The sequence below is a fragment of the Sinohyriopsis cumingii genome, chromosome 6, assembly GCF_028554795.1.
Source record: "Sinohyriopsis cumingii isolate HCF-2022 chromosome 6, ASM2855479v2, whole genome shotgun sequence".
NCBI lineage: Eukaryota > Metazoa > Mollusca > Bivalvia > Unionida > Unionidae > Sinohyriopsis > Sinohyriopsis cumingii.
In genome coordinates, this window is record NC_142966.1 from 116,032,981 (window position 1) to 116,060,979 (window position 27,999).

Consider the following 27,999-nt stretch of genomic DNA (forward strand, 5'->3'; position numbering starts at 1 on the left):
TACACTGCACTACCATGCAACATGACCTCTATGGGGTCAGAATACAAATCATAACAATACTGTCATTAAACAAATGACTTAAATAAAAAATACACTTCTATAAAAATAATATATGTAATATAGATAGACATAACAAATCCAAAACCACTTAACATTGACAGGTTAGTGTACACTTTCCTGCACTATTCTTGGCTGAATGTCTGTCACCAATAAAGGGTCATCACACAGAAAAGTACAGGAAAATGTACCATGTCACTAATGGGTCTTTCACCAAGAAAGGGTCATCACACAGAAAAGTACGGGAAAATGTACAATGCCACTAATGGTCAATAAAATAAATACTAAATGGGCATTAAAATGCATCAAATTGGCAAAAATTCAAGATCACACATTCTTCTTATTAAATACACAATAAAAAGGGGTATAGTGGTGACTAGCATAATACAAGTACGGAGACCACATCAGTTATCCACAACAGAAATCCTGAACAGCAAATTGATGTCAGGTTATAACTCCTAAGCATGGCAGAAACTTGACATTATAGTTAATTCTAACTAATAGATTACAATATTGTAATCATGAAGAGGTATAAATAGTTGATCAAGTGCCACTAGAACACACAATTTAAATTTTTAGCTTTTAAAACTTCACCAAAAACTGACAAAGTCCAAAAGATTGACATTTAGTTTCCCCTAAATAAAAATGTGAGGTTACTCATCTGTAACATTAGTGACCACTGGTTTGTATGGCTGAATATGATGGTGTCTGTATTGAGGAACACTATAGTATTTGTATAGATAAACACTATGGTGTTTGTAGAGATAAACACTATGGTGTTTGTATAGATAAACACTATGGTGTTTGTAGAGATGAAGACTATGGTGTGAAGACAAATATTCATGTACTTTCAATTACATCTATAAGGGTTGATTCAATCTAAGTTTGGAATTTTTTCAACTGTCAATTTCTGATAAAGTTTTTAGAAACTAAAAAATTTAAATTGATTCTTTAAGTATCAGTTGATTAAGTATATATTTTATAAATTGGTATGACTCTAGTAATTTCATGTTCAACAAAAAAAATTGCATCGTTCTTCGTGGAATTGGCATCATTATCTGACTGTGGCAGCCATATTGGATATAAGATTGACATCAAGTGCATTATGAATTATGATTGACATCAGACGCATTACGAAAACCATTAAAAGACTTCTATGAAAACCCCATGCCAATATGAACATATCTGTACATCAGAAATAAATGCTGTACATGACATAAATAATACTGTAAATCACATGGATAATTATGTAAATCACACAAACAATACTGTACATCAAAATACGTATATGCATCATTAAATGTTTACAAATTTAGTTTAGTCTGCATATTAGGAACACACAGTTTAACCCAAAGATGAATATAATCTATTCCATCTGGCATCCTATTCTTAACTGTGGGAAAAACTCTGCAAAACTTTGGGTACATTTTATGTGCTAAAAGTTTTGTGATTTACATCCCAACATAATGTACGATTAGTTCCCTAGCTCAGATGAAACACTCAGAGTAATGCCATGAACATGATCCCAAAAGGATGATCCTCTGACTCACCTGATGTACATCCAGATCTACAATCAAAACTTTCTGAACAGCTCCTTCTTTCAGAAGTACAGCAGCGGTAATGGCCAGGTCATTTAAAAGACAATACCCAGAGCCATGAGTAGGAAATGCATGATGAGTTCCACCACCAGTACTGCAAGCCATCCCACGCTCTAAGGCTGCATGAGCTGCCAACAACGTACCCCCTGTCAAATACACAACACACAAAATACCCCCTGTGAAATACACTGGATAATTATTAGTTTTTAAATGCATCTGTATCTGATTCTCCTTTGTAGATTTTGTCTTTACTATTTTTAACTAATAATTTAGAAGTACCAACCTAGAAAATTTGTGAAACTCTGTAGAATTTCATTTTTGATCAGTGATATTTTATAATAAACAGACATTTAAGTTGATTTTCTCTTCTGCAAAAGAAGAAAAGCTCCACTAAAATTGTAATCGTGGGACTCGTACATGTAAAAATTTTAACCTATGTATAATAATGATCAGTACTTTCAGAATAAGATTTTTGAAATTCCTGAAGTGGTTCTGAAACAATAATTTCTTCAAATACACTGCAATGTCAAAACTTGTTTATTCCAAGGCTAAAAATTACATCTGAATGCACTAATGTAAGATCAGTTAATTTTTCTGAGACCGGTTGACTTTTCCAATGGAACAGTGAAACTCCCAATCCTCAACAACTTGTTGGAACAGTAAATTCCTGCTGGTCACTATCAAAGTATATATACCAGACATTTAATAAAATATATGTACCAGACATTTAATAAAGTATATCTACCAGACATTTAATAAAGTATATGTACCAGACATTTAATAAAGTATATGTACCACACATTTAATAAAGTGTATCTACCAGACATTTAATAAAGTATATGTACCAGACATTTAATAAAGTATGTGTACCACACATTTAATAAAGTATATCTACCAGACATTTAATAAAGTATATGTACCAGACATTTAATAAAGTATATGTACCAGTCTAGACATTTAATAAAGTATATGTACCAGACATTTAATAAAGTATATGTACCAGACATTTAATAAAGTATATGTACCAGACATTTAATAAAGTATATGTACCAGACATTTAATAAAGTATATGTATCAGACATTTAATAAAGTATGTGTACCAGACATTTAATAAAGTATATCTACCAGACATTTAATAAAGTATATGTATCAGACATTTAATAAAGTGTATGTACCAGACATTTAATAAAGTATGTGTAACAGACATTTAATAAAGTATGTGTAACAGACATTTAATAAAACAATTAAATCCTTTTCATGGCTTATTAATGTTTATTGTGTTAACTGATGATGTGCTAAGATCCTAAGCTTGAAGACATACAAGGAATGTGTAATGGGATGGTTCATACCAAATCCAGTTCATCCCATGGTTGTTTTAAACCAAGTCATTCAAACAAGAACATTTTACCTGAAAACTTTGCTGCTATTTATACAATAATTTAAATTTTCTTTCCTTCTCAATTTTAATTTTTGTTTCTTTGATTTACATAAATACCAATAAGTCAAATTTAAGGAATTGTTTCCATTCATTACTATTTCTTTTTTATTTTCAGGTCATATATAGCATATTTAAAAATAAATAATATGCATACTTGGTTGTACAGTAAATTTCATTCATTTTCTTTTCTAGGACCTACAGTAGCTCAGTTCTTAGAGTGTCAGACTTGTGATACAAGGGTCATGGGTTCAATATCCAAACAAGCCACCTCTGATGACTGTCCTTAGGAAAGACACTTGGCTCCAACTTACTCAGAATCATATAGCCAATAATATGTTAAAAGTGCCATTAAAACCAACAAAAAAGAAACTTTTTTCTGATGTTTAAAATTAGTTGCTACTTTGTCAATTGAGCAGCTTCTCTGCTTAGATGAGAGTTAACATATTCTTTAAAAATATTTCTCCAAAGTGTTATTTCTTTGTGCATAGAAGAAATTTGTAATGTTTTCTCCTTTTCTTAACTCCATCAATAATCATTACAATAAATCAATCACAATAATTAATCATTCAGTTTCTAACTCACCTGTAAAAGAAAACTACTTTGGGAGCCATTTATGCTCTTGATATCCCAATCAAATAATATACTCAATCCTGATAACAAGAATTATTATTTTTTAAGTGTAAATTTAATAAAGTTTTGTAATTAAATATTAGTTGATGGATTGCCTGGAAATGAGTGTTTATACCTGATGCAATGGAATATGACATCAAGCACCCAGTAAGATTTTGTTGATGTGTAAGAGGATCATTCTCTTATTCAATCAAAACAAATACAATTCATAATGTATTTACATTCATTCATGGACAAAATAATGGTGGAAAATTGTCAATACTGTGTTATGTTTATATAATAAATTATACTGTGATATTTGTACTGCATGGTTAATAGCATGGTTATTCAATATTATCACATACCACCAATTATTACCTGTTTCATAGCGGACCCTACTAACAAGTCCCTCACTCCAGTCAAAACCAGTGACTTTCTGTTCCTCTCTACTTGTGTGGCCGGTGAAAAATTTCTCTGTATACTCTACTGTATGTACAGTTTGAGCATATTTTATGTTTATACGCTCTGGTTCCAAAACCTGTCGCATAGAGATCACATTGTCTACCTTTAGGTGGTGCATAACACCATGGAATTTCTTCATTGGAAAATGATGATTTACTGGTAAATCACAGACATAGCCATGATGATGCACGATTGGAAGCCCTTTTGATTCAAGTCTCTTGATCTAAAACATGCCATGAAAAACACAAAAAAGTTAAAATATGCTATTAATCAAAATCATTTGCAGTAAGCAAATAACTGTCTTCAACAACCACTTTCTTGCTGCCTTTTATTGAATTACAGTCATACCTGTCTAAAACAGTCACTTCTTGGGGAAAATTGTTGCTGCATAAGTGAGGTAATAGCTTCACTAATAAGGTTTGTTTTTATGAAAAGGTCATTGTTCAAAACAGATTATTGCTTGATACAGGTAGTCTTTGAAGTAAGCTCAATTGTAGCAAAGAAAAAACTTTTAAAACCAATCATTAATGGCAGCATTTAAAAATGTCAAGCAGTGGTTCCTCAACATAAATAAATTTAAAATGTGGATATTTTGTTATCTAACGCTTTGTACAAAAAGAAACAATTCTGTGGTAAACTCACTTAAAGCACTTTTATAAAAACTTCATTTCCCTTGAGTCCCCTTCTGTATTTTCAAAGGACTTAATTTGAGACATATGTTCTTTTAAATTACCTGCAAGTATTACACATAGGTTTCAAAATTTCAGGTTTTATTTGATTTATACTACATAAGTGTGAGTATCATGATTGTTCAGTTAATTTCTTCTACATGTTCACTAGTTTATTCCATCATAACAAAATTTGTAGTCACATATATTACCTGCAAATGCACAACTAATTGAAGAAATATAGTATTGGATCATTAGCAGTTTGAAAACAGTGGCAGCAGAGGTACAATTAGCCATAATCTTACAATGTTTTGTGGGGCCCAGAGTGGCCAAGTGGTCTAAAGCGCTCCCGGTTACGGATCACTGCCATCTCACCTCTGTCTGCATGGGTTCGAGTCTCGGATTCAGCCAATGTGGATATGTGAGAAAGCTTGCCAGTAGCTTCTCGAGGGTCGGTGGTTCTTTCCTGGGGTTTTCCCAGGTTATTCCTCCACCATTAATACTGGCCGCCATGTATAGCCTATCGTGTGCTGAAAAAATGGTGTTAAACCCTACAACAACAACAACAACGTTTTGTGCATATTCCATTATAGGAAAAGAAAAGAAACAAATGTATGTAACTTTAACCAGGTTATTTTCCTGATCTTGGGACTTATTCGTCATTAAAAATCTGCTGGATCTATATTCCAATTCAATTCAATTAAAATATTACCAAATATTTCTTCCATCTCAGACACATTACTTTACACAAGCATAAAAATTCACCCAAATATATTTAATTTTCCATAACATCACAAGGAATGATAAAACACACACACACACATTCATTTGCTACTAGGTTTTACCAACTTCACATTACCGTAGCTTTTGAAGAATTTTGATTCACATCTTCTGAATTCAATTTCACTGTTGAACATCTTCTAATAAAGTGTGATAAATGCTGCTGACTGAACTTCCCATTTCTAGAAAACTGTCTAAATATCAACTCAATAGGTGACATCATTTCCTTTCCTGAAATTTAAAATATATAGCTTTAGTTTTCATAAACTTTTAATTAATGTTAAGGTGTGTGAATGATAATACGCAAAAATGTATTATTTATAATTGTTGGCTTCTTCATTTATAGCAGAAACATATTAGCCAAATATTAATTAGGACAACAATTTAATTTTATGAGTTGACAGCATTGAAAAAAAATACATGCATAGCAATAAAAATGTTTTAACTCTTAAACTTTCTTCTTTTTATACTACTTTCTTCCTTTAATACTACTTTCTTACTAACTTCATGCCAGAAAAATGCTGCAGCTTGGAAAAATGTCTTATATTTTTGACTTACTAAGATTTTGCATACAAGTCATGTGAAAGGTACCAAGTTAAAGGTAATTTTAAACAGCTACTGTTGTTGGACGCTGTTCTTACCTCCGGCAAAGTTTCAAGTTAATCATCTTTTTACAGTTAAAACTGACCACAACCCATCATACACAATATAACTTTGCTAAGTAGGGGGGAAAAAATCTCTTAAATAAATCATTAAAAACAGTCTATAAATAAATCATTACAAACAGTCTATAGGTACCATCACATTTGTTTGTACCCCACCTACTGAGTTTAAAAACAGAAGACACGAAGGATATAAACAATGCACAAAACTTATTCATTTCATTCATTGATTAATCATTTCTAACCTGACCGTTCCCACAGGATCTTAAACACTTAACTTGCTGGCATTTTGAATATGGGAGTTTCTTTATCAATACGATCATTATATGCTTTTGCCAGTCTGTGTTTACAAGCAACAGATGTGACATAGTTGACCATTTTTCATTATCTCAGTAATTACATTAATTTTTTATTTAGATGTCTTTGAACACAAATATACAAGAGTTCTTCTTATTTCTTTCTTCCATTTTTCCTTTTTGAAATAAAAACACCAGTGTAAATATCAGATGCAGATAACACAGCTGTTATTGAAATAAACTATCCTAGAAACCAGAAATGGACAACAAACAGTGTTTGCTTGTTTACATCAGGGGCTTCTGTCTGCATTGAAATGCCAATAATTTGACAGTGTTAGGGTCCCTTTGGTACCATTAAGGTTATAAATTATAAATCAATGAAATGACCAAGATTAGTGTATTTTTTATATCGTTGCTGCTTTTCATTTTTAAAATGGGTTGGGGCATATAAAAAACAAACAAGAGTATTTGCTAATGCTTTAGCTTTCATTATTGTTGATGTAGCTCATGAAATAAGTCTGCTAATGCTATGATTTTATCCAAGCAACAAAAAAAAGTGACTTCCTTAAAATAACCCATATTTGATTATCTTTTTTACTCGTGCTTGAAAATAAGTTTGAGGCAAGCTCAGATTTCCCAAACGATAGTTTTTCTAACTTGCTCTGGGCAAGCTAGTCCTACAATATAAAACATAGGACATTTTGTTTTTGTTTTAGTGCTATCACCCCCCAGAACAAAAGTATCAGGTGATGTGTTTTATGTTGTAGGATTATGGGTAAGCTGACTTTTATAATATTACATCTCTGCTCTGAATAGTTTGGATGTTGACAATGTGTGGTTTGTTATGTAAAATAACACCGAGGAAACCTCTGATGAGAGACAAGTCGCAACCTACAGTGCAGTACTTCAGAACCAGTAATGATTGAAGCACTACAATATGAATGTCAAGATGTCCAGCATATGTACTGTATGCGACATTTGTTACAATTACTGTAATGTATGTAAATCTGGATATACAGAAGTTTGCATTCATGTTCTAAGATTTGTGCTACAAGTGAACACATCCGAGTGTTCGTGTATGTGTGTGTGTGATTTGGATTTTTAACGTAGCTTTTACAATTTTTCAGTCATATCACTACGATGTCTGCAATGTGGCAGTTTATAGTGATGTCTAGCACTGGGGCATCGTGTCCCACCCAGTCACATTATGATTATCCTGACACCAGGCCGACCAGTCCTAACACTAATCTCTTAATGCTGAGCGCCAAGTGAGGCAGCTGTTAGTATCATTTTTGTAAGTCTTTGTGAACACATCCGAGAGAAAAGAAAAACTATCACTAAGCTTTTATACTATAATGATCTCGTCAAGTTTAAAATTACTCGACAAATCTAGTAAGCTAATACGCATCCGGACACCTGCACAAACCTGAGATGAATTACCTAAAGTCGGATAAAAAAGAAATATTCCGGAGTCAACCGTAGCATTCGTTGGGGAATACCGAAAGGTGAAACCTATATAGCATTAACAAACTTAAATGTATACGTTTCTCAAAAACATTGGATATTGCTTTTTATTGACATGCTGCCAGACAGTTATGTTATAACTTGGTTATCCTTCTTGTTGCACTTAGAAACTTTTTTATTTTTGTATTTGCTGGTTGGATTTGTAATGTACATAAACGACTTAAAAATGAAACTAACTCGCATTTGAAACTAAAATACGGAAATCTTCTAATTATGGACGCTTAATTCCAATTTTTTTATTATTATTTATTTTTATTTGATTTTTATTTATTGTTGTTCGGGTGGAGTCTTTTATTTTTATTTTTCTTCTTCTTTTTTTTCTTACATATGAATTCACTGTGATGAATACAGATTGTATTATTTCAATTCCAGTGCATATTACCATACACATCAACAGTGCTGAACAATTATTACGAACTATCAGTAACGTGGGTACGTGGGAAATCTTACCAGTAGCTTGTCATGGGTCCATGGTTCTTCCCGGGGGTTTTCCAGGGTTCTTCCTCTGTCAGTTATACTGGCCGTAATGTCTAGCCTATCTTGTGCTGAAAAAATGGCGTTAAACCCAACAACAACAACGACAAACCACCAGTAAGATTTTCAACTTCCGAAGACAAGTATATTGTTGATATATATTCTGATACGTTCCATTTTTATGTTGTTTATCATTGATGCCTGTTTTCGGATAGGCTTTCCCGCTTATACCAAGATGGACCGTAGCCTCTGTCTCTTCGATTCTGGTAGTACTTAGACTTATGGTTCTCTTTGCTTTGAGCCATTAAGCATGATGAGATCACTCTTAAGCTAATTAAATGGAAAACGGTCGGCATATGTAAAGTTAAATATCATCTAGGAGGAGATTTTCTGTCCTTGTCGTTAACTAATTGCGCAAGTCCTAGTTCCCACCCTCAGTCACTTTTGCTAGTGTTATGTTTAATCTGAAATCATCTGGAATTGCACAAAGATACAAAAGGATCGGAAATCCGAAGGCATTCTAAACTTCTTGCCGTTTAACGGAAACTGTATAGGATCAATACCAATATTGTTTATTACATGAACTCGGCTTTCTTATCGATAATTCATAATACTTTATCCAATCCTAATTGTTCTAACCAAATAAGGAACCCACACAGGTGTGAATGTCATATAATTTATTCGGTTTCAAAGGATCGTCGCTGCCATAGAACATAGTTATACCTTTCACGCGCATTCAACATAATTTGTTTCACACAGGGCTAACTGTTTTTCTTCAAACGAGGCAAATAAGCTGCACATTGTAATAAATACATTTGCACTGAACTTTGGAATTGCTATATTTAGATTTGTTCCCGTTTTATATTGCTCAGGTGTACGTGGTATAAAGATGTGATGGAATAAGGTTTTTAACTCTTTGTGGAACGCTTTCTGCTTGTGAAGAGATATATAAGTATCAGTGTTGCCATGTTATTATTATTAAGCGAAAATAGTAAAAGACTTTTATGGGCTTCTCAAGTTTGCAAAGTAAAGTTAGTACATGCCATTTACTATGCTGTTCAAGAACATGACCGGTTGCCAAAACCTATGAGAAATTTGTAAGCAATGAACAGTAGTTCTTCGCACGATGAATATGTACTTGTATTTTATATTTTACTTGATTAGTCTTTACGTTAGACTGGTATAGATCATTAAGTTGGTTTCTCGGCTTTTACCTTTCTTTCCCGCTTTTAGATATATCGGTACATATGGCATGTGTGATAAGTCGATATCTATAATGCAAAATGTTTTTAAATGAGTCACCAAGCCTGGTTTTTCTTTCAATGAAGCTTAAGTAACTCAACTCTGCAGTTTTTTTAATATTTTTATATCCTGATTCTTATATAATACTGTAATGTGTGATTGTTTCGATTATGATATGCTCCTACAATATAATGGTATATTGTTGTATTTATAAATAAAACACTTTTTTTACAATACTGATTCCAGCCATAATTATATGGGACAATCTTAGTCAAGCTTTGTATAAACAATTATATACTTCTCTTTATATGGATAAAATAAACTACTTTAGCCTATAAACTTCTAGTTATTAAAACGCTTTTAGATGGAACGGAAATAAAGCTTCCACACTACATCAACATCTGACATATGTATGAACACTGTGTCCTTTTCGGCGTCAGCTTACAGCAGATTACAAAATATTGTGTGAATACCTGTGACGATAACACATTATTCTGCCAAGTTTGGAAAGACAGTAATGCATCTAAATAACCAGAGATTTAAACAAAATCAAGAAAATTAACCTTACTATTAATGTTTTCTCAGTCATTCGGTCTTTCGCTTTATTCATGGTATGGTTATGAAAGGCACCAGATTTTTGTAAATAAATTATCATTGTTTCATCTGTGTCGTATTTGTGATAGAAGATAGTTTTTAGTTTATCTGAAATATTGTAATACCAAAGAATAAAATATGTTCTCAGTAATGCTACTTTCATATTAACATTTCTGTTATCAGCTGTGCTGGAAAAATGTTTAGAAAAAAAAGATATATGTTTTCATAGTCGCGCTGCCGAGTGAAAAATAGCTTCCATTAAGATCTGCCATTTTTATATTATTTTTCTAGCGATAAATGCTATTTTATGCGGAGCAGCTGCATTGGATAAATTCAAAGAACCGAACTGGCAACTATGAAGGCCCAACGGGGTTTTGGCTTCCAAAAACTTTGGCGCCCGCAGTTTTGGTGCCTGAAGACCTCTAGCGCTCGAGGCAACCGCCCCTCCGCCCCACTCCACCCGTTAATACACTACTGCCACCGTCATTCAATCTCCTACATCTTGGTTTTCGGGATTTACATATATATATATATATATATATATATATATATATATATATATATATATATATATATATATATATATATATATATATGCGCTTTTATTTGTTTATCTCAGTAATTATTTGACTGCTTGTGTGTCTCTTTTACTTCTTGATTACTGAAATAAGTTCATCGCTGTTAATTTCATTGTTGATTTCACTGGCAATTATTGCCTTAATTGCCAGGTAATAATTCATGTGTCATCAAATAGTTGATTGTGAACCAAGTGAAATTGCAAGGATTAATTTTGCAACTCCTCCAATATCCATGTATGATTTTAAACTTCTTCAAACGAATGTTGTTCGCAACTGTGAGAGCAGCGTTTAGTTGTTGCTGTTTTTTTTTTTTTTTTCTTCTTCTTCTTCTGTTTCATTCGACTTTTTATTACTTAAAAAGTTAGAGGATCTCCGTCATATGGTTTTGCTTGAACTTCATCAGGTTTTATTGTTATGCATCTTTTTGTATCTTATACGAATTTGTTCTTTCTTTAAACGTTGGGTTTTGGATCTTTAATGTTCATGTTAACATTTTCCAAGTCAAACAAGTTCAGTTGGACGAGGATTCTTTTGTCGTTTGAGAAATTTTGTTTTTCTTCGATAATATAGAAGCGTTAACATACTGTTTAATATGTATTTTACTGTTGAAACAAGATGTATTTATGCGTAATAATGCACCATGGGTGGATCACAATTTTGATATACCAATATTATTGGTATATCAAATTGCTTTATACCAACACTTTAAAAGCCATCCTATTTTAAATGTATGTGATATACACCAATATGGTATCGTTTATAGATTCTAAAAAAATGTGATAAATTTCCACTGATTAATCTTTAGCGTTGTAGTAAAATAACGATAGCAATAATAATTCCGTCTTCTACATGAATTTTAAACATGGCGCAGAATCAAATCGAAATCCTTTCTGCCGACGGTGAAATGATTGAAGATACAAAAATGCGAAATTCAGCTTATAACAATTTAATGACAATTCAATAGTCAAATGATTAAAATTTCCCAAGTACTCTCTTTCCGCTCGAACCTGTGATAGTCTATTGCATCATTTGGTTATTAGTGTGAGATAGCTTTCCACCTGTCCATGTATTCTGCTCATCTGGGTATTCTTCTGTCCTATTCCTCCAATTCCTTCTCCACTTCCTCCCGACTTTCTCCAAATTCATTTTTTTCTTCGACATCTCTATACTCCCCCTCCTTTTCCACCTTCTCCTCCTTGACTCCTTTTCCTCCTCCTGTATACCGACTAGACTTGTCGACTCCGACTGCTCTGATAGTCTTACTTCCGTCTCCCCTCGTAGAGACTCGGGACTCACTGAACCGGAAGTTTTGTCCACCAAAAAAGTTTCATGTGAAAAGACAAGGACGGTACAATATTTTCCTAATTCCTCTCATCTCACACTACACCCAGCCTATCATGAGATAATGGCTAGTCAATTTCTTCGGTCACGCATTCATTCACATCGAAATACTCATACGTTCCTCTATGGTAAAATAACGTCGTAATAAAAGAACCGTATCAGTTACTTCTCATACATATATCAATATATTGCGTCACATCAATACATATTCACAATCCCATTATACTAAACAATATCAAAGAAAATAGACGCATTTCTTTACATTACAACTCATACAAAGTACAGAAATATTAAAATATCCACGCTCTGATATATCCACACATCCAATATTAACTTATCTTACACACTTCAACCGTTTTCCAAATTCACAATTCAAGCATGTGTAAAATCTAACATATCACATGAATAAATGCACTAGTTTACTACTAAGTAACCTATTAGCGAATTACAAAATTAATTCTGACCACAAGCTAACAATCTACATAATTCTCTACATAATACTCAAACTCATTTCTCAAATACACAGGTAAATTAAAGACTACAAAGATAACTCTACTACTAAACGATCCTATTGACTACGTGTACATACTACACATAACTACAATTACAATGCCGTAATATTCTGCAAAAATCGAGCAAATAGCTTACTGACCTCTTCCAAGCTTTGTCTTTTCTTAGAATCTCCTCTCTAAGTTTTACTGCCAAATTACGAGTGGCTTTCTCGGAGTAACCCTATATTGCTCAGCAATCTTCCTATGCGAGACTAAATTTTCGCTTGCTAGTTAGAAGTTATAATTCGGATCGAAATTATTATCACACCCTCCGTCTCAATTCCGATTGGATGTCGCTTTAACCCGATCCAATCAAACTTAGCGGCGGACAATGTCCTTCTCGCTGTCTGTCCACGTGAGAAGGATTTAGAACACGCCCCGTTCCTCGCGTGTTCCTCTGATCTTTGGAAAAAGCTGTAACACATAAGTGGGAAGTCGCTCGATCTAACGCCTGTGCCGATTCAAGATGCCGGATCTTCCCTCTGGTCACGGTAACCTTGCGAAAGTGATTAACTCTAGCCTGCGGCTATGTTCAGACATCAAAGTATGGATTGTTATAATATCTTTGTTTATGCACGGCTTACTAACTGTGGCTGAGCAAACGGGACAGAAGTAAATATATTTTTGGTGTCTAGGTTTTGGAATTTATTAAGTGAATTATACATTATCCAGGTTATTGTTTTGTAAACATCAGGATCATTCTCAACGGTTATTTTCCATTAGGTAATTTTTTTATATATAGAAAATGCCAATTTTGACCTGAGGTCAAGCTGAGAACTAGATATAATGTAACTGAGAGGATTTTATCTGTTGCTTTAAGATCTAGTACCCTGAAATTGTATATTGTATTGTGTCTAGTTGAACGTAAGTGATTTATTTCTCTGTAAATATAAAAGGGCTCTGATAAAATTCTTGGATAAAAACATTCACTGGAATTTATAGTATATTCAGACATGGAATCATAATAATGTGATTCAACAAAAAGACTGTTGACACATCAACACTCTAGGAGCTATGACAGAAACACCATCGCCTTAAGTTTTCGGATTTATTCAGGACCTCTACTGAATTTTATTCATGACTTTAAATTATTCCTTGTGTCTGTAATTCGTGGATTATTGTGGGATTTAATTCGAAACACCATAAGTTCTTTTTCTTAATTTTTACTTTGTATTCTCGGGAAATAAATTATTTGTTAAATTTTTAAAAGCTTGTTGTCTTTCCCCCTTTTCTGTTACTTATTTAAAGAGCATAGACTCGTAACACATTAAGTAACCTACAAGAACATGGGTCTTTCTAACAGTTAGGTATAAGCGTTCAATTAGAACGCCAATGATACTAAGTTGCAATAGTCTGTCAATACCTGTATACATACATACTTTCTCTCTCTCTCTCTCTCTCTCTCTCTCTCTCTCTCTCATAAAGGATTTCAGTTTTATGTTAAATTTTACCATTTCTACAGTAGAATACAACCACTTTTCATTTAGCGACTATATTGATGTTGTTTTAAATCGAGCTTTGTTTTCCATAAATTACATATCTGTATTTGTCTAACCGCTTGAACTTGGTCGTGTTAAATTTTCGATATCTACAAATTGTACTGTAAACATATTTAAGAATACAAATATATGCATGTACATTTTTTCCTTCCTTCCTTGTACTGCCCTGGTTTAACGATATTTAGGGCTGCTGCTGCATATTTTAACGCTATCATCATTGTAAGTAATCTGCAAGTCTGCATTTCTTCTCAAATATTGGTGTATGCACTCTTTAATGTTTGAAATCACGAATTTACACCCATATTCTCCTTCATTCTATTCTTCAATACATGATCATTTTGTTATCCCGCTCAAACTTCTAAACATAGTAATTTTCTCTTTTTATCGTCTTTGTTGCTTTCTTTCAAGTTAATGTCTTGAAATGTTTCGAAAATATTTTTTTTTTTAAATTAATATAATGGAGCTTTGTATCACTATTTATCTTGTATAAAAAAAACTGTATTTGTCAGTTTCTCTACACTAGTGCCATGTTCATTTCTATTTTATCTTTAGTGTTGTCGTAGCCCGATAGTGAGTTTATAGTACTTTTATGAACCTTGTCTTATTGTCCATAACGCGTTTGATTCTTTTATGTTTCCTTTGCTTGTTTTGCTCATTATTATTATTATTATTATTATTAACGGTGGCGGTACTTTTGTATTGTTATTTTCAGGTCAGATTGTTTATGAGAACGGAACCGCACTTCGTTTTTATAATTGGATTGTCAGAACGTGAAAAGTGTTCGGAACTGTTTCATCAACCGGCATCAGTTAAAGTTGTTGGGTCTCGTCTGTTCTTATTATTATCAGCAGATTTTAATTATGTGCTAAGGTATAGACAATAAGTGAATGATAAACTTGTATGCCTTTATGGAAATCAGTAATCATCGAAATTTGGAAATTAGTTCATTCGGTACGCTTCGCTTTTCTCACAAGGATGGTGAGAAGTTGTCATGGTTTTTGTTTTTCTCCATTAAAATAGTATTCATACAATGTTACCCCGTTTAATCACATAAATATGATTCTGTATTGCAACATAATCTGAGTGATATTCGTTAGAGATTTTTAAAATACTTATAATTATTTTAAAAACATTTTGTTAAATTTGGCGGGTGCATATTAATATCGGAACGCAGTGGATACACCGAAACGCAGTTGTAGTACAGGGTTCATATGGTCTTTGAAGGTCTTTGACAGTTTCGGAAAATTGAGTAAGCATTTTGAAGGCCTTGCAAGTCTGGGAAGATCGAGCAAATTACCTTGAGATCTTTAAAAACCTTTGAAAATTGAAATAAACCCAAACATTTTAATTTCTTTCCATAATCACAAATAAAATTGTCCAGGATTGTTAGATTTGGATGTAGTCGAGTTTTCCTGATTTCTTTCTTTTGATGAACCGTTCAGTTTCATTTCATCATTAAACAGTATTGTAGAATTTTGCATTCATTGTTTTCTCATATAACATGTATACAAAATTTTGGTGAAAATAGGTCTAGGAAATCTATGTGGTCTTTGAAAATGTTGGAAAAGTCTTTGAATTTATAATTCAGAATTCTGTATGAACCCTGTGTATGTATGTATGTATGTGTGTGTGTGTGTGTGTGTGTGTGTGTGTGTGTGTGTTGCAGGATCAGCAGGCTTTAGGATTGAAAACATTAATTGATTAGCACAGTGATAGATTGTGTGTGTGTGTGTGTGTGTGCAGCATGCATTAAAAAGAACAAATTAATGTTGATATAATGCAATTTGATAACCACATCATCTGAGTGCAGTGTATCAAATTTTGATTTGCTATTGGCATATGAAAATAGGTATGCTGATATAACAGTAGATTCTTGCCTTATATTCCGTAGACCCAGTAATGAATTTGTAGTATTTTATTCATTATTACAATATGAGACAAGAAACCTATTCATATTCACTGTTTAATTAAGTGTATGTGATTAGGATTTTTAATGTAGCTTTAACAATGTTTCAGTCACAACTCTGCAATGCCTGCAGTGTGGCAGTTTATAGTAATGTGTAGCACTGGGGCATCATGCCGCAGACATGTAGCATGATGTCCCACCCAGTCACTTTATCCTGACACCAGGCCAACCAGTCCTAACACTAACCTTTAATGCTGAGCGCTAAGCGAGGCAACTGTTAGTACCATATTTGTAAGTCTTTGGTATAACTCAGCCAAGGTTCAAACCCATGACCTCCTGCTTCCGAGGCGGACGCTCTAACTACTAGGCCACCAGAGTGGTGTCTGTTTAATCGATATTTTCTAAATGAATAAAATGCATAATACTATCTCATCAAAATCTCATCTACTTTCCATTTTCTCTCTCTATCTCTTTCCATTAGCAAAGAAAAAAATAAGTGAAAATCTGTGGTGGGAGAAAGAAGAATTTAAAAAATATTTAACATTTAAGTAACATTCAAGAACCAGCATCATTATAATGGTATATGTGCACACTACATGAGTTATTTTGAACAACGTATCAGACACCAATGATACAGAAGATTATATGAACATACATCTCTTATCTGAAACTTATTGGAATCTATGTTTCTATCTATCTATCTATCTATCTATCTATCTATCTGTTTGTCTGTCTGTCTGTCTATCTCTCTATCTATCTATCTTTATTTGATAGACTACTCAGAGGATGTGGTTATCAAAGTGCATTATATCAACATTTAATTCAAACGTTATTTTTAATGCATGCTGCACACACACACACTATCCCAATGCTAATCATTATGGCATTTAAAGTGTTGGTATAAAGCAAATTGATATACTAATACTACTGATATATTAAATTATGAACCCCCCATGGCGCAAAAGTACGAATATGTAAACATTCTTTCATCTGCGGGCCTATAGATCAGTGATGAATTTCCACTCATTAATCATTAATGCGCATGAAAATAAGGATAAAAATTATTAATAGTCCATGTTTTCTAAATGAATTTAATATGGTACACAATTTTATCGCAATCCTTTCTTTTTTCCGTTCCCCTCTCCCCTATCAAGCATTAGGGGCAACATACGCAGAAAGATAGAGAGAAAAATTTGGGTTGGTTGAAAACCTTAAAACTAAACTTGTACCAAATACCCAAATGGTTTGTTTTAACTGTTTGTTTAAACTTTCCTTGGGATCTATCTAGTGTTCATAATATCAATGATACATAGTTGCAATAGCCTGTCTGTACTGTAAAGTTAAATTTGCCAGTTACAATGCACACATACTGTAATGTATTTAATGCTTTATTGTTGTTGTTTCTTAAACTTATAATATTCTAAAATCTATTATTATAAATTAAATATGAAAATGTCCAAACGGTGTCTACCCTCTCTAGATCATCATAGCAAGATATGAGCGAAAACCCATGAAAATATAAGCATTGGGGATTTTTGCTTGTGTCATGTGATGATGTCTCTGGACTATAAATGGTAGTTAAGTCCAAAGGAAAAGGAGAGCGAGAGAGAGAATTTTAAGGTCAGTAGTAATGTTAATTAGAGCAGAATAATGACTTAGATCAACTGAAAATGTATTAAAATATTTTAATTACCTCTTGTTAGTTTGCTATTTTGCTTATTTTTTTTCCCACACTAATTTTCATACACCAGTATGTGTACTAGAAGCTATTGTGTTTGAGTGCTCTACTTTCTTCATAAAAGCAATATGTCATGTTTAAATCATAAGTGTGTCTTATATTGACTTAATGTGAATAAAAATAGAAACTTAAAAAGAAAACAAGCAAACTATCAATTTGCAAATGTGTTTATGAACAACAAGAAAAGGCATAGAACTACATTTTGTTGTGGACACACTCGCAGAGATATGAGGAGCTCATTCACTCGGGCAAAACACAGTTGCCATTCAAAGGGCAAATATGTGTAATTGTATGTGATTTAAATAAAATATATGTATAGTATGTATGCTGTATCAATGATATATCAAAAGTAAACTCTGCAAACCTTGTTTCCTTTTAATGAAAAATGTATACATCTCATGGTATATCATTGATACAGCATATATATATATATATATATATATATATATATATATATATATATATATATATATATACATAGAGAGATAGATAGATAGTCAATCCTGTCCTAATGTCACCTGAGTTTAGTGGTCACTTAGTCACAATGGCCATTGTAATTCCCTCCACCCTGGCAAATTTCAATCTGAACATCATGTAATCAGTGGTCACCTGTCTTTCATTGGCAGTGGACATGTGTTTCTTAACCTGGCAGTAGTTAACTCTGCCTTCATTGTCAGAAGCCATGTGTTTCTCAACCAAGCAGCATTACTGTTTCACTTCAGGTGCCATGTGTTTCTTAATCAAACAGTGGTTTCACCACGTCTTCTTCAGTAACTGGAGCTTATCAGCTTTTACAACTTTTTAAATGGAGTATTTAAACTGATTTAAATAACTAAAGGCTTCTTTGTTTGCGGGGTGTATTTTGGTAAATTGCAGCCTGTTAGTTTTATGTCCTTTGATATACATCTCTCTTTCTCTCTTTGTGGATATATGATGGTAAAAGTATGTCTGAACCATCTGAGAGAGGAAGAGATTGAAAGACACCACAGAAAGAATCAATAGCAGTTTTATGTCAAGCATACAATGATCAAATGGAAATTACTCCTTATGCACCATTTTGTTTTGTCCCCATCTGGTTTGATGTACAAATATGGGTTTGATTGATAAAAATGTCCATACTTTAATTATTAGAGATACTACTGTAATCAGAGTCTACTTTCATGTAAAAATCTGTCATATCAACCATCTTCATACATTTAATACAAAAATTATATATATATATATATATATATATATATATAAGCTCATATAGGAAGCAAAACTAAGAATTTCCAATAGGATTTAGTATATATATATATATATGTTTCTTATGTCTTTTCCACAGGCAAATAAGCATAAATCCAAAAGCTTTCTGTTGGCTTCAGTGTTCCGGTTCACCTTCATAGCCTTCCATACCTTCATGGCTACATAATGCCTGTTAAAAGTTCCATGTCAGCAGTGGACTTTCTAAGGCAAATTTGACCAGCTTGAAATAGAAATTTATCTAATAAACCTTTTATTTTTAAAAGCATCTGTTGTCCCATGATCCCATGACCTTGCATCAGATCACCTCTGCATTATATGCTATCTTGATGTATCAATCCCTAACCCTCTACCTTTATCTGCTACTAAGAGAAACCTCCGTATGATAAATAGAACCAAACTAATGCATGACATCCAAGTTAACCTAACAACTTGCTTACCTCCTACTGCAGAACAACTAGATAACTGTCTGTGTTCATTGCTTGACAAACATGCCCCAGCTACCAAGTGCAGAGTATCAATTCAAAAGTGCTCTCCATGGTATAGCAGTGTTAGGGACCAGCTTCACACTGCTAAAAGAGACCGCCGTAAAGCTGAGAGGCTTTGGCTTTCCACAAGACTCACTATTCATAAGCAAATCTATGAAGTCTCTAAGAAGAATGTCACAAATATAGTCCATGCAGCGAAATCAGCCCACTACATGGAAAGTTCCAGCTGCAAAGAGCTCTTCGAGATTACTAACAAGCTAATGTCAAGGAACAAATCAACACCACTTCGAACTACCTTCTCTCCAGTCGTCCTTCCGGACATGTTTGCATATTTCTTCTGTGACAAAGTACAAACCATTAGAGATAAGCTTGACACCACAATTTCAATTGACTCGTCACCATACAGTTGGGATACAGAATTTGAGCGGCAATCATTAGCAGCATTTGAACTTGTCTCTATGGATTTTGTATGTACAATCCTGATGAAGAGTGCACCAAAGTCATGTGAACTTGATCCAATTCCAACATCACTGCTGCTTGAGTGTTTAGATCCAGTATTTCCTTCACTAACTGATGTTATTAATACCTCTCTCTCATCCGGGGAATTCCCACAATTTTTTCAAAACTGCCATTGTAAAGCCTCTGCTGAAGAAACCAACACTAGACTATAATGATTTAAAGAACTACCGCCCAGTTTCTAATCTCCCATTCATATCAAAAATCTTAGAAAAGGTTGTTCTATTCCAGCCTGTATCTCATCTAAATTCAAACAGTCTTTTTAGCAATGTACAATCTGCATATCGCCCTTGCCACAGTACTGAAACTACTCTTCTAAAAGTAGTTAATGACATTTTCTCTGCGTTTGATAGCGGAAGGATTACAGTCCTCACCCTCCTTGATTTGTCTGCAGCATTTGACACAATAGACCATGTCATATTGCTTCACCGTCTCCAGCATGTATTTGGCATTCATGATACAGCCTTACTGTGGTTCAAGTCCTACTTGGTCAACAGGACACAAATTGTATCTGCAAATGGAATACACTCCAGCCCAATTGATCTATGTTGTGGTGTTCCACAGGGGTTTGCTCTTGGACCTGTTCTCTTTATTTTGTACACTCAGCCGCTCTCAAGTGTCATTGATCATCATCCAGTGTCTCACCAATTGTACGTTGATGACACCCAAATATACAAATCTAGCCACCCAACTGAAGTTGATGCTGCCATTCAAGGTGTAGAGAGGTGCATTTCTGATGTGAAATCATGGATGACATGTAACAAGCTGCAGATGAATGATGATAAAGCTGAGGCCATTCTAATCACAACACAAAGACTTTCTCATTCACATCCTTTACCTCAAACAATAAATATCAACAATGCCAACATTAAATTCACACAATCAGTATGAAACCTAGGTGTTACTCTGGACAGTACTCTCACATTGCACCAACATGTTATGAACATATGCAAGGCTGCATATCTTGAGCTGAGACGCATCAGCTCAGTTCGCAAATATCTTTCAGTTGATGCCACTAAAACACTTGTGTGTTCATTAGTACTTTCAAGACTGGACTATTGTAACTCAATTCTGTCTGGTTCATCTCAATATCTACTCCAGAAACTTCAAAAAGTTCAAAACACAGCTGCTCGGATCATACTTAGAGTACCATGATCAGAGCACACCTCCCCACTGCTCTGTACCCTACAGTGGCTATCCATTTGATCCAGAATCAAACACAAAATTTGTTCTCTGTGCTACGTTTCACTGTTGGACTCTAGTCCAACATACCTATCCGATCTCACCCATGTGTACACACCAGCAAGATACTTACGCTCCTCTTCTGACAATCATATACTCATTATTCCCACTATGAAAACAAAGTCATATGGACAGCATTCTTTTGCATACCAAGGCCCAGCAATGTGGAATGAATTGCCCACTGAACTTAGACACAGACACAGTGATCAAATTCAAGAGGGCTCTCAAAACTCACTTATTTTGACTGCAAGAACAAACTTAAAAACCTAATAATGTTTCCTACTTGAAATATTCTCAGCATGTTTTTTAGTTTTTAATGTTTTTTTCATCTAATTTCTTGTTGTTTGTTTTTGTAGTAATATTATTGTATGTTTTTTATCTTATAGGTGTTTAATGTTGTAAAGCGCTTAGAGCTTCGAAAGATTAGGCGCTATACAAAGTCCTCATTATTATTATTTATGAATATTACTAGTTAGTGAATTCCTGTTTTCTTTCAGGAATTTGCCTTCAAATTTCTGTCCATTCTTGTGAGTGATGTGGCGAACACTGAGTTTGGAGGCTCATCTACTGTTACATAATCAGTTGAAGACATCCTTACTGGCATTAAAGCCAATTCTGAACAAGACAAAGCTGCTACATTGTACTTGCAGAACAGGTTTGGCCTGAAATTACAATGTTCCAACCTTCATGGTCATTGTTACCAAAAGAGTCAATAATTTCAGTTAATTATTTGCATAAAGGTGTTTATATAAGCAGTTATGCATTATATATAGTGTAATTTTCTATTCATTTATGCCTTTGTTTATCAGCAATAAGATTAAACTTTGTTGATGTTAACACTGGGAGGGAGATCTTGTTTGGTTTGATGTTTCACAGGGATGGATAGAGAATAACTAGTGTTCCAATTTTTGGCTTTTATTTTTAAAAGAAACTATGGGAAGTTGGGATATGTCCAAATGAGAGATCTAGTATGAAGTAACTGACATCTATGGTTATGCAGCTTCTGTTTCTAAAACAGAACTGGAGGCCATTAAGGCTAAAGTGTACTTTATGAACTTTTTATTTGAACATAATGTAGCCATTGCTTGCATGTTTTCGATATTGATTATAATGCACGATAATTTATTATACCTTCATGAAATATGGTTTAACTTGACGAAAAATGTTAACTGCCTTACTGAGAAAGTTCTTTGAAAATTAGCAGGCCTGACACCCTGAATTAAGTTTAATTTTATGATTTTTTTTAAATTGACCATCAGATATGGCTGCCATTACTAAAAATACAAAAATCTTGTACATTTACCTTTTATGTACGTATTTTCTTATGAAAAAGAGCAAGTTCAACAAAAGAACTCTCCACTTTTTTAGCATGCAGTCAACTTCAACCTCGTGTTTTGGATGGATTCCTCCAGATACCAATACATCAATGCAGACAGACTGTTAGTAGCTGTTTATTTCTGTTGAATCAATTTAGCACATTCGCAGCCCCACCACCAGATGGAGGGGGAACGGATAAACCTACCAGAAGTCAGGAACCTTCATCAACTGGACCATCCACTATCAGCCCTGGTCCATCCCCTACCAGCCCTTCTCCAGCTACTGTCAGCCCAGGACCCATCGCTGGTCCAGAGAAACAAAAGATAGTGAAAGGTATGTTAAGTTGTATATGGGAATGTTGTGTTATAAAATCTGATGGCATCAGTATCGTCCTGAGCCTACTAGTGGCAATATGCACGGTTCATTCGGTCTTTTTCCCTGCGACTAGAGTTAGCAGAATGGTGGGTGTGGGTGACTGGCCTTCTGCATAAACCCATTTTCAACAACTTTAAATTTCCAGAACAGCCAATCCAATTTTATTCAGACTTGGTAGGAATGTTTTTTAACATGTACTCCATCAAACTTGTGGTCAAGAGGGTTCCCATAGGAATGAGGGGACTTTTTTGGGAACTAGTTGAAAACCATATTTTGAACTTCTTCTTCTGTCTAGCATTGCTAATTTTGATCAAACTTTGTATAACTATTTCTTTGGTCAGGCCTTATCAGAGTTGTGTGTCCAGGATGACTCAAGCAGTGGTGTGGTTTCCATAGAAACAATGGAAAACCTAAAGATACTTATCTCCCATCAGTAATAGCTATTGTTGAAAACTATATTAAGAAAAGGCTGCATAGAATGATTTTCATTCCCAAACTGCCTGTCATATGAGACTAAATGTGATAAATAGAGTCTTAGCATAAATGCTTTGTGGATATGATAAGCGCTGAAAAATATGGTAGCTCAACACCTCTAATTTCAGGTCAGGCCCCTCCTTTAGTGAAGTGTCCATCAGCCTTGTTGAAGCACACACAAAATATTTTGCATGAGAAAACTTTGTGATGACAAAATGTAGAGTTTTATTTTCAAGTTGTGGAAAGACTAATAAATTGTTAATATTTATCCCCATGTTTGCCACTCAACTTTATGAAGATCATTTGTTTACCGTATATCTATTGAAGTCTTTAATAATTTTGTACTAAGCAATTATATATAATTAATGCTTACTTAGCTTTAACACAGATGTGATTGTACTGGTTGTAGGACAGCAATTATATATAATTAATGCTTACTTAGCTTTAACACAGATGTGATTGTACTGGTTGTAGGACAGCAATTATATATAATTAATGCTTACTTAGCTTTAACACAGATGTGATTGTACTGGTTGTAGGACAGCAATTATATATAATTAATGCTTGCTTAGCTTTAACACAGATGTGATTGTACTGGTTGTAGGACAGCAATGCTGCTTTTAAGGCCATCTACCATACATACTGTTTTTTTGTTGAAATCTTCTGCTTTTGAAAATTGGCAAATATGTCATAAAAAATTGAAATTCACCCCCCCCCCCATATTCTTCTTTTCACATGATCTAACAAAACGCTAATTGCAGTGCAGTGATGCCTTGCTGATTAATCTGACTAAGCCTAAATTGTGTACACAGTAAACTGTTAATTGTTTACCTCATTGTTGTAATCTGGAGGGCTTAAGCCAAGTGTGGTTGCTTTTAGGTATCATAAGCAATGCAGCGATCAAAGGTGTCCATTGAGTTTTTGATTAACCGATTCGGCCCCGATCCTGTCGGTAGGCGTGATGAGGCTGTACCCTCCTTCCAAGCTCTGCAGCATCAAGGTCATTTAAGATACACCAATGTGGGTGGTATTAAAAAAAAGCAGACAGATATAGCTCTAAAATGATATCAAATAATCTGGAAGTTCTAGATGCACTACAAAATACAGAGAGAAAAACCTCATTTTTTGGACCCATTTTTTTTCCACCCAAAATTCGCTCGAGATCGGAATGCGATTTTGTGTCTGGATTGTAGACCTTTTGGCCTCAGATCTAAGGAATACTGGTCTTAATTGCTCACAGACAGTTGAACCTTTGCAAAAACTAGGATAAGGTGGGCATTTGGAATAAATTGCGGTTTCCATACAAAAATGATTGGTCCAATAAGCAAAAAACATAAAAAAGAACTCCAATTTTTACCCTTCTGCTCATGCGCAAGCAAAATAACCAATGGAAAATGATGTTTCTAATACAACTAGGCGTTAGTCTCATGGAAAATCTGTTGAAAGCCGATGTATTACGATGTGTTCAGAAATAGCCCCCCAAATGTCTTTCCTACACACATTTCAGGCAAAAACGACAAAAACCTGGGGCCGAATGAGTTAATGGGATAATTTTGGTGACATCACCAAATCTGAATATTACTTATTTATTTCACCATTTGTGCATCAGTATTGCACATAAGTTACAAAAAGAGCCATTCTTTGACAATTTCTAAGAAATTTTCATAAACTTGATTAACCGATTCGGCCCTGATCCCGTCTGTAGGCATGATGAGGCTGTACCCTCCTTCCAAGCTCTGCAGCATTAAGGTCATTTAAGATACACCAACGTGGGTGGTATTAAAAAAAGCAGACAGATATAGCTCTAAAATGATATTAAATAATCTGGAAGTTCTAGTTTCACTACAAAATTCAGAGAGAAAAACCCCATTTTTTGGACCCGTTTTGTTTCCACCCAAAATTCACTCGAGATCAGAATGCGATTTTGTGTCTGGATTGTAGACCTTTTGGCCTCAGATCTAAGGCATACCGGTCTTAACTGCACACAGACAGGTGAACCTTTGCAAAGGCTAGGATAAGGTGGGCATTTGGAATAAATTGCGGTCTCCATACGAAAATGATGGGTCCATTAAACAAAAAAAAAAAAAAAAAAAAACTTCCAGCTTTTACCCTTCTGCTCATGTGCAAGCAAAATAACCAATGAAAAATGATGTTTCTAATACAACTAGGCATTAGCCTCATGGAAAATCTGTTGAAAGCCGATATATTCAGAAATAGCCCCCCAAATGTCTTTCCTACGCACATTTCAGGCAAAAACGACAAGAACCTCTGGGGCCGAATGAGTTAAGACCAGAGTGGCTATCATGAAAATCTTGTTCTTGCTACTCCATTTTAATGGATGGTCATATCAACATGGGTTTTCACTAAAGTCTCCTTATGATGTTAGTTGGTCTTACGATGCCAATGAAATAGTTGAAATGATGCAAATCGGACGACCATTATGGCCACCATGACAGCCATCATGAACATCTTGTCATCACTACCGTATTTTTGCGTATATTAGACACACCCAATTATAAGACGCACCCATATATAAGATGCGGGGTTTGGCGATTTGTGTAAAAAATATTTTAAATAAGACGCCCATGAATATAAGATGCTCTCGGCTTCGCGATCTGCCGAACTGAGCAAACCCTATATTGACTCCATATGACATAGCATTGATTTTTTAAAATAACTTATAAGTTACTTACGGTATTGATCTTATCTAATATTATTTTGTTAACTACTATGACATTATTGTTCCAATAAAGTTTAATCAAATCCTTTGAATAATTGTGTGTGTTGTTTTGTTCAAATATGTACCGGTAAAAATCCGTATTCAAACCACGTGCATAAAAGTGGCTACCGGTACTTTCCTTTGTCATAAACGCAACTATCTCCAATGTTTCGATCACTCACCTGATGTAAACAAGGCTTTATTGACCGTTTTGGCTGGAGTTCAAAGAATTGTTTGAGGCAGGGCCGCAATGGTTATCGTTTGATCTTATCTTCCTGTAGGCGCTAGGCCTAGGCTTCAGCGGCTTGGGTTAGTATATACCGGTATATTCCGGTATATAGGGTATACGTGGGATCAGTCTCTTGTTATAAATAAATAAGTGTTCAACCTCTTGAGCATTTATAAAATTTATAAAATTTTCACGATGACAAAGCGAAAATCATATACGGCTGATTTTAAATTAGACGTCATCAAGTTTGCCAAGGAGCATGGCAACAGAGCTGCACACCTTCACGCCAGCTGGTCGACAACGTCGTGCAACGTACGTAGAGGTGTGTAATTGGGTTCTCCGGGCATTGGAGAAAGTGAAAACAACAACAATCGTCAATGGCTTCAGAAAGTATCGGATAATTGCAGAACCGGCCGCCGATATCAGTTCTTCGGACGACGAATCGGCTGCATCCGATACCACTGACGCCAATGAGGATCGATTATCAGCGGCTATGGAGGTATTCGGCGACGAGAGTGAATTCGATGAAAGTTTCGATGGATTTAAAGCCGAAACTGATAACGGTGAAGATGAAGATGAATAGATTTGTGTAAAAAAATAATTAGATAAGACGCCCACGAATATAAGACACACTTAGGGTAAGTAAAATTTAATATAAGATGCGTCTTATATACGCGAAAATACTGTACTCCTCCTGAATAGATGGTTGTATTAACATGGGCTTTGCACCAAAGGACTTTTCATGTTTAGTTGGTCCTAAATGAAAATGGTACTGACCTGATGTTCATATGGCTGCCATGGTAACCATTTGAAAATTCTTGTTATTGCTACTCCTCCTGAATGGATGGTCATATCAGCATAGTTTTCAATAAAAGACTTCTGATGTTGAGTTAGTCCTAACTGAAAATGGTGCTGATGTGGGTCTAAATGGGCACCACAGTGGCCATCTTGAAATCTTGTTATTGTTGAATGGCCATTTATGGATAGTAATATCAACATAGGGTTTTCACTAAAAGACTCCTTGTAATATCTAGTTGATCCTTAAAAAAATGGTAGTGATCTGAAGTTCAATATGGCCACTAAGGCAGCCATATTAAAAATCTTATCACAACTCCTGAACAGAAAGTTATATTGACATTGGGTTTTCACCAAAAGATTTCTTATGATGTCAGGTTGGTCTTAGTTGAACACGGTGCCTTTCTGACATTGAGTGTGGGTGTCACATAGCAGCCATCTTGAAAATCTTGATGTTGCTACTTCTCCTGAATGGATGGTTGTATCAGCATGAGGTTTTCAATAGAAAACTTCTTATGATATCCACTTGGTCCTAAAGAAAATGATACCCATATGATGTCCAGTATGGCCACCACATGAGACATC

The 27,999-nt window shown here is 34.5% G+C and overlaps 2 protein-coding genes across 3 annotated transcripts in view; one reads left to right on the top strand and one right to left on the bottom strand.

The window, feature by feature from the left end:
- Positions 1 to 8,114, bottom strand: part of LOC149797792 (uncharacterized) — a 29,809-nt gene extending 21,695 nt beyond the window's left edge. Inside the window, exons 1-4 of the mRNA XM_089960805.1 lie at positions 8,011 to 8,114; positions 5,692 to 5,843; positions 4,081 to 4,387; positions 1,608 to 1,801 (exon numbers count right to left, since the gene is read on the bottom strand). Of these exons, the coding sequence (XP_089816931.1) occupies positions 1,608 to 1,801; positions 4,081 to 4,387; positions 5,692 to 5,835 (645 nt within the window). The 5' untranslated portion in view covers positions 5,836 to 5,843; positions 8,011 to 8,114. The remainder of the gene's footprint in view (positions 1 to 1,607; positions 1,802 to 4,080; positions 4,388 to 5,691; positions 5,844 to 8,010) is intronic.
- A 7,022-nt stretch (positions 8,115 to 15,136) lies between these two features.
- LOC149797793 (proton-coupled zinc antiporter SLC30A9, mitochondrial-like) overlaps positions 15,137 to 27,999 on the top strand; it is a 94,764-nt gene continuing 81,901 nt past the window's right edge. The window contains exons 1-3 of one of the 2 annotated variants that reach the window (XM_089962764.1): positions 15,137 to 15,324; positions 22,003 to 22,160; positions 22,874 to 23,155. In XM_089962764.1, coding sequence (XP_089818890.1) covers positions 22,040 to 22,160; positions 22,874 to 23,155 — 403 coding nt within the window. In that variant the 5' untranslated portion in view covers positions 15,137 to 15,324; positions 22,003 to 22,039. The remainder of the gene's footprint in view (positions 15,325 to 22,002; positions 22,161 to 22,873; positions 23,156 to 27,999) is intronic. The other variant, XM_089962763.1, reaches the window with a different exon arrangement.